Source organism: Chaetura pelagica, unplaced genomic scaffold (genome assembly GCF_000747805.2).
Source record: "Chaetura pelagica isolate M959 unplaced genomic scaffold, ChaPel_1.0 scaffold345, whole genome shotgun sequence".
Classification (NCBI taxonomy): domain Eukaryota; kingdom Metazoa; phylum Chordata; class Aves; order Apodiformes; family Apodidae; genus Chaetura; species Chaetura pelagica.
The window spans coordinates 898,280-906,823 of NW_009953962.1; the positions used below are offsets into that span (position 1 = coordinate 898,280).

Genomic DNA, 8,544 nt, shown 5'->3' on the forward strand with positions numbered 1-8,544 from the left:
CAGAGGCCTTTACAACCTTGTTAGCCCAAGAGCAATCTTGTTAGCAGGCATGAAGACTAAATCCAGTGGCTGTGTTTTAAGATTGTATGTGCCAGGTTGAACAGCCTCAAGAGGACAAAACAAAATTTTAACTATAAGCAGTAGCTTTTTCCAAAATAATTTGCTGGTAGCTGCATTCATCCAGTACCACAAAGAAGCCAGTGATTATTAATTAATTGGCAAGTATAACACATGCAATATTAAAGTGTAAATGCTGAATGTTTACAAAATGCTGGGAACACAAACAAAACCCCTTCTATTTTCTTTTTTTAGAGTTACACCTTCTTGCACATAAAAATGTTGGTTTGCAAGACATTGTAGTGCGTACATAGAATCTCCACTACAAAAAAAACAACAAACAAAAAACAAATTTAACAAAGCAAGTTAAAAAAGTACCCTCTTATTGTGAAGATGAAAGTTTCTAGTAACCTAAACGTCAGCCCTTCCCTCTCACCTTCTCCACAAAGATCCACCAAGAATGAAAATTTGACATGTGCATCCACAAGATGATTATGGTTTCATGAAAAGCAAAAATGAATCCCAAAGACTGCACTTTGGCTTACAAACACAGAAAAAAATATCTTCTTTTTATGTGTAAACTGATGCCATTCTACTGATTTGACTTTTAGCACAATAAGGGCACTAGTCTTCTAGCATGCTTAGTAACACACTATCTCACTAACCCTACGTCTCCTTCCAACTTCATTCTTCTAATTGTTACAGACCACCAATAAAATCAAGCCTGATATGATTTATGCCTATACTAAATTAACCAGTTTGAGGCATATGGACTAAAAACTACCCAGGGCTCTTTAAATATAAAATTATGCAGTCTAAATACAAAGACTGTATATGTACTATGCCTTGTAAAGCAACAGTCTGGGCAAATTCCAGGCAAACCACAGAAAACTGACTTTATGTCACCATCTCACACATTCAGAGAACCTTGCAAAGTCTACAGAATTATGCCTGGGAACTTGCAGCCCTAGAGGACTGTGGTATTTGAAAGATTCTTCGCTATTTTCTCAGCTGCAAGACAGGTATGCTAGGTCCTGCAATCACCACACCAATTATACACTACCCAGGCCTCTCCTACATGCAAGGAGATACAGGAATCAATTTTGAAAAAGACAGGTTCTGGGTATTTTGAGCCACCTAGCTACATCTTACAGAACACAAAATGTATGCAGAAGCCAGTATTATCATGTACCAGCTGAAATTATATGGGAAGCACCCACTGAATTCCCAAATCCTTACAGGCAGTGGTTTGGCAACTCCTATTTTAACTGTTCCTGCTGGGGCTCCTTTCAGTGCTTGTACTGCCTCCTCCAGGCTGCCATTTTCCAAGTTGATATCGTTGACAAACATAAGCCGATCCCCAGGAAGAAGTCTGCCATCTTGCTCAGCCACACCGCCAGGAACTAATGAACGAATCACAATTACAGTGTTTGCTGGATCAACAGGATCCTAATTAAATAAAGAGAAGAAAAACATTTCATTTTATTTAGTCTTTTATGTCTTGAGGGTCTAATTTTTCTAAAGAGTTGGGTTATTAAAAAAGCTGGAGCTTTACTCCAGATGAACCCTCAACAGGAACATACCCCCCTACCCATACTGCCCATACATTTAGACATATATTCTTAAGCACAGAAATTATTACTCTTTTTAATGTGATGTCCTATCATATCTCCAGCATAAAATACTGTTAAATTGAAGTGTGTTGTTAATACTTACACAAGTAATTACCACCAGAAATTCAAATACTTCCTACTGTAATGACAGTGTTGCAAACTTCATCCTCCCTTACAATCAGTGGTTTAGGAACACAGCTGGGCTACGCAGCCCAGGGCAAAGTTAACATGTGCACTCTGATGGAAAAAAGGGCTTATTTTCAGTAACTCTTTTATACTTCATGGCATCAGATCTTGCTCAGCTGAGAAAGTGCTTTTTAAGAGGCAATTCCTTGTGCATGCCTAATTAACACTTTATGGGAGACAGGAAGATATCAATACAGAACTCTAATCAATAAGTAAAAACAAAGTGGTGTTCGCTTTAAAAAAAAATTGCTTTGATTTCCTCATCCTTCAACATAATTGATTTTTATAAAAATGCTAGCATCAAATACTCAGAAGAGGAACATATGATTCTCTTGTAACAGTTACCACAGGTGCACACATTTGCATGGTTCCTATAGAATGACATTCACAAGGAACATCATTACACATTAATTCTTACAAGACATGGCAATTCATTGAGTGCATGCACAGAAAAACAACAAAACTAATAATGTGCCAGCTTCACAGATAAAAAAAGGAAGAGAAAAGTAAACATCTGCAAATTAGCATGAAACTGCAACTAGTCTCCATGCCAAGATGCATCTGAAAGGATGCACACCATAAAGGCAGCACCCAAAAAAACCACAGGACTTGGGGACTAATGAAAGCTAGTATGATACAGAGAGGCTGAGAAAGGGCGTGAGGGAAAGACACCATGACGACCCTTGAACACTTCAATGCAGTTAATGCAGTAAGAACAATTCCATGGAGCAATAAAACATTTCACAAGTGAAAATACAACTAGCACTGCTGGAGCTGGTGCTTAAGCCTGAACACTGACATCTTCCACACTATCTTAAGTATTTACAGTGTCATTTTAGATTATGCTGCATGACACATCTTTTGAAAAATTCACTTCTATAGTATACGTGACAGTCTTCCCTGGAGTAAGGCATTATGTAGACTCTCCTACAGGCCTGCTGTTGTATTAAGCATGAGGAATGTATTAACGTGAACACACCTGTCTTTAATTTTGGTCACTGTTCACAGAAACGTAATTGAGAATTTGATGGAAACAGGAAAATACAATGATGAATCTCACTGCTAACATATTGTTCACAGTATTAGATTAAAGCAGAAACTTCAGTTATGAAATGTTTTAACCACATGTCAAAGGAGAGAACACAGGGCAAATCACAAATATTTTAACATAAAAAAACAGGTTAGTTTCAGAAAGCTGACTACAGCTGTAGGATAGAATCCCACTCTCATTTACAAAACATATAAAGCAGTTTATGGTACTTCCCACAATCCTTCAGTATTATGATCCACAAACAAAATTCAGTAACTAATCCCATAGGCAACTACGGTTTGTGTCAATGCTTGAGAAGAGGCTGAAGCAGAAATGTGGAGACGTGGACTCCAAATACTCAGGCAAAGCTACGGTATCTCACTGCAGAGCACCAGGAGTAACAAATTCAGGAGTAATCACCATTTCATAAAATGATGAAGACCACGTCTTTACCCTTCACATTATTAAACTACACTGCTTCTCACCTTTATCAGTGTGCAAAGGCAAAATACTACTGAGGTATAGATTAATTCTAAATAGTGCCCTGTGGGCATAACTTCTACCTGGAAGTGACAACCAGATGGAAATGCATATACTCTTAGGGACATCATCCAGCAAAGACCTGGGAGGAGACTATGTCCTGCAGCACCACTAAAGAACTGGGCAAAAGCCCACACTGAGCGGAGGGAGCGACTACTTGACTTTGAATGGATTAAAAATTATCCACTGTGACAACTAGGAACTAGAGAACATTTGCTCTGGGATCCTGACAAAGTGCAACCAGAGACATACAATGAGCTGTTCATCAGGACACACCAAGAATCTCAGCTTGAGATAACCAGGAATGTCAAAGTCGAACACAAAATGAATGGGGGGGTTTAGGCATGTCCTGGGCATACAGCAGCTAAGCAAGTGATTTCAGAATTACAGTTCTGGATTTTAGTAAATCCTGCTTTAAGCACCTAAGTCCTTTATTGGATTTTGCTTCAAGCACCTCACTGCAGGTACAAAATACATGGCTAAAAGCCTGAATGTTCTGACTATATGACTGCCTCTGGGGCACTAGCAGATGAGTTTCTGAAGACTGATATTTCGGACTCTATTTTTCCGGACCAGTACTACCGTTTTTATTAGAACCTGTAATCTTACTACATTAAGAGGAATAAGGGAACTAACTAGTGGAATGCCTACCAGTAGTGACATCGATTTAGCTTTATTGCATTGCTTGGCTTTCATTAACATATACTCTTAAAATACTTATTTAGATCATATTGTGAGCTTCAACCTACACCAAGTGTTCTGTCCTCTACTCAAATAAAGGAGTGCAAAAGTTACCTGGTAGTCCAATATGCTAAATCCAAGTCCCATACTTCCTTTCTCCAGCTCAATGTGCTGTACTTCTGTTTCCCACATTGCCAAAGAAGAGCTTTGCACCTCTTCCACACTCTGACCCTCGTCAACTACTTCCAAAGCTGCTCCCTCTGTGTCCGAGGAGCCAATGAATCCAAGTTCTATGTGAGCCTGAGAAAAATAGTGAATGTTAACCAATATATGTAATAAATGTTTATGAATGTTCAGAGACAAAACTGTTTACAAAAAAACAAGAAAAAAACTAAGAGATGTTTCTCTAAACACAGTGCAAGCACCCAGCAAAGTTAACAAACTAGTCCAATAAACCCAGCATGGAATTTACATATCCATGTAACAAAATAGCTATGCTGCAAGTATACCAAAGTATTCACCGGAAAAAAAAATTACAAAACTGAATTTCTGTCAAACTGAAAACTTCAGAAAACCTTATTAGTACAAGTATTCAAATATACAGCAAATATCTGTATTAAACAGTATGTCTAAAAATATGTCTTGATCTAAACATAGTAGCACTGTCAGAACATTTAATAAAAGAGACACACATACATACACATGCACCCATGTTTTTCTCTTCCCTTGGTGTCACAGAAAAACTTAGCAATAAGCTGAGCTTGGTGCCTTGACCAGAACTCAGAATTAACCATGTCTCTTTTCATACAAATGCCATTGCTTTGTATACCATACGCCAGACAATTCCTACACGTTTAATACATCAGGCTGCCAAGAACTCTGCACTTATGAGTGACAAAAATGCATCTGTCAGTGAATGCACACACAGTTCTGTGCAACACAAACCCACAATGCAATGTTCAAAACCAGATTAAATATATACAGATTCTAAAGAACAAACAGTTCTGTTTGCCATATCCCCATGGCCCACTTAACAGAAGTACTTGGGTAGACAGACTTGCGTCCGAGAACATTTCTGCCCACAACCTACCAGAACTGACATCTTCTGGTTGGCCTAAAGGATGCTTGATTAACATAATTTGTCTTTTTCTATTTATTTCATTCCAAGTTCTAAAACATGAAAATGTATTTCTCAGCTTGTACAAGAACTTTATATGTTTTTTTCTCAAGAAAACGGTCATTTTCTGAGTGATTTTTTTAAAGACAAAATACCTTTTCTGTGAGCTGAACCTCAGATAAACTTAGGCTCTCCAGTATTTCTGGACGAGTGATGGGGGGAGCTATCGGACGACAGCACACCATTGTCACCTTAATAGGCAGTTCTTTCAAGATATTGACCACATCCTTGTGGTTTTCTCCAAGTAAAGAGATCTCATTCACCTCAACAGAGAAAGAATACACAGTGTTTAGAAGAACAATGAGCAAACACAGGTGAAGAAAAAAATCCCAACCCACTAATCAAATTATTTTTTAAAATAATCAAACTGTGGTAATGGACATTGTCAACCCTTATTTTCTACTCAATTTGGAGCTCACAAGTTAAGTTCTGAACTGAACGGACAGTTTCATAAGTTGCATGCCACCACCCTACAAAAACCACATCTGTGTCACTTCATGTTTCTTGCATCATTTGATCCAAATTGACATTTCAAGAAAACCACTTAAACAGTAAACAGGTATTCAGCCGTTTAATTGGGTAGAGATATTCCTATCGAATCTTATGCCTTTGTTAACTCTTTTTTTCTGACCTTGCACGGTATTTGGAAGATCAGGTATCAAGTGAGAAATGTGCATAAGCGTATGTATCCACGTAAACATGCATTAAGTACGTATTAAGAGACTGCTCAAGGACTTCTGGCTATGGTTGATATGCAGGTATATATACTATGTTCCCAAAATTATAACCTGTGAGAAGCTACTGCTCAAAAATCATACTGAATGAAGACTAAGATAAAGTAGTATTTTTTTTCTTACTTCAAGCAGCTCATCTCCACTGAAAAGCTTGCCACTTCGTCCAACTGGCCCCTCCGGTAAGATAGATCTAATGAAATGATGTCCCACTGTAGCTTCAAGGCTTATCCCTAACCCACTGCTTTCACTAAATTTGTTAACTACAGCCACCTAGAATAAGATTGAGAAGTTATTACTTTTGACATATTTACAGCTGTACCTGTTATTTCCACTTCAATGTACATACAATCAGGTAACTATTCCAGAAATTACGAGCCAGAAATAGTCACACGTAATGCAGACTTTTAGACCAAAAAAACATCCAAAGTTACAAGCTTAGGTTCTTCAACAACACTGAGGGAAACAACACCTGTGGTTTAAAATAAAGGATCCAACAATGTATCTAGTAATACATACTTTTGCAGAGACTATAGCTCTGGCATAGAATTTTGTAATGAAGTCCTGAACTCATATACTGATTTTCAGCTGTATCTACAGTAAATGTCCTATGCATCATTTCGGTCATTACATCAAACAATTCATTCAATATACAGAAAGGGTAGGACTATCTTCAAATTCTGGCTAATGAAGGGACCTTTGAAGTTAACAGAGACACAGCAATACAGAATTGTCAAGAGTTAGAAGGGACCTCTAGGATCACCTAGTCCAACTCCTCCGCTAAAGTAGGATCACCCAGAGAACATTATTTAGGACTGCATCCAGGTGGGTTTTTAAAGACTCCAGAGAAGGGGACTCCACAACCTCCCTGGGCAGCCTGTTCTAGTGCTCTGTCATCCCCACAGTGCTGATACTAATTTTTTCCTCTAGTACGTATTTATCCTCTTGAAGCTAAGAAATATGTGAAACAATATTCATAGGCACAGTAACCAAAGAAGCCTGTGATTATTTGTATTATAAATACAAAAGGATATATACCTACAGTCACAATCAAAAACCAAAATAATCTCAACATATTATGGAGCACATGTATGACATTTATGAATAAAGGAACAACTTAAATACAAACATTTGTATCTGTATATTAGCAACATAATAGGTGGACAGATCAAGGAGCATTAGTAAGGGTAATCAAAGTTTACGTACCACTATTTCATAATTTGAACCCATAATCCTCTGCCATTTTGCCTTTGTAGATGCTTCTTCTGTAGTAGTTAGCTGGAAATCTAAAAGTAATGTCTGAGATTACTGTGACAAAAAGTAAGATATCCTGTCTGTTCCTGTAACTCATAAAGTACATGGACCATGCAGGACTACACAATCATTCTCATGATGCCAGAACTCTCCTAAATATGACTAAAAAGTTGACATATTTTTTCTCACCAGACTTGACAAACTTGTGAAACAATATTAGATCCCATCTCCTCAAAACTAATTGCATTTTAAAAGACATGAAGTTTGGTCAAAAAGCTTGGTGTTAATAACCAGGAAGAAAGGACACCTATTTAAACTTGCCTCAGTGTTGAGTGAGTTTAATACAACTTTACAGGGTAATAGGCACAAAGCAAATTAAGAAGTTACATGCATGCCCCAGGCATTTGTTAAACCAGACTGATGTGGGCCAAACAGATTGATGCAGGCAGATAGCCAAAGCACTTACAAATGTAGTACTACACACTGATTCTTTGGACAAACCCAGCATTTTACAGGGAGTGCCCAAATAGTTTTCAAAGAAATTCCACAGGTTTTGTACTTTCAGAATTATCAGTACAACTGTAAAAGATTTTGAAGTTGCAGGTTCTAGAATGTAGTGACCGAACTTGTAGGTTCTAGAGGATGGTGAGAGAACTCAAAACCTAGGGTGTTTTTTTGATGCCTTTTTTTTTTGTTAGATTCACACACATGAATATATACAATGAAAATAATAGCTAAAAAGCAGAAATTAAAATGGAAAAGAAAGCAGGAGGCAAACTAATGGTGCTATGAAGAACATGATGACAGGTTAGGTAGCAAACTGCAGGAACTTCACTGAAAGTTTATCTGCAGGCTGACAAAACAAAGCAATGCCTTCCTCCTGCTCATTTTCCCCTCAGTCACACTGTTTAGATTCTAGGGCAGGAAACAATAAAAAGTGGTATTTAGATACAACACTCAGCAAACAAGCGTTTTCAAAGAACCTTACATATTCAAGGTCTATGGTCTGTGCTGTGCCTAGAGTAAGTACCACAAACTCTCCAGAACTCATCAAAGGTGAAGACCACACTCTTCATTACAAGACTAAGTTCCCAGCTCCCACTGACTTTTAGTAAGAATTTGAAGTGACTAATGGCCTCAGACAGTGTTTTTACTCTAGTCATTGCTCAGAAACAGTACTAAAAATAAAGCCAGGTGTTGTGTGACATTCAACTATGACAATACTTTCCACAAAGCGGAGATCTTGTAGTATATTGCAGTATCTGAAGGAAAGAG

At 37.8% G+C, this 8,544-nt stretch overlaps 1 protein-coding gene across 1 annotated transcript in view; it reads right to left on the bottom strand.

The window, feature by feature from the left end:
- The window catches only part of MPDZ (multiple PDZ domain protein), an 87,390-nt gene that overhangs the window by 53,168 nt on the left and 25,678 nt on the right, over positions 1-8,544 (bottom strand). Inside the window, exons 12-16 of the mRNA XM_010001919.1 lie at positions 7,222-7,301; positions 6,142-6,288; positions 5,380-5,547; positions 4,222-4,407; positions 1,297-1,506 (exon numbers count right to left, since the gene is read on the bottom strand). Of these exons, the coding sequence (XP_010000221.1) occupies positions 1,297-1,506; positions 4,222-4,407; positions 5,380-5,547; positions 6,142-6,288; positions 7,222-7,301 (791 nt within the window). The remainder of the gene's footprint in view (positions 1-1,296; positions 1,507-4,221; positions 4,408-5,379; positions 5,548-6,141; positions 6,289-7,221; positions 7,302-8,544) is intronic.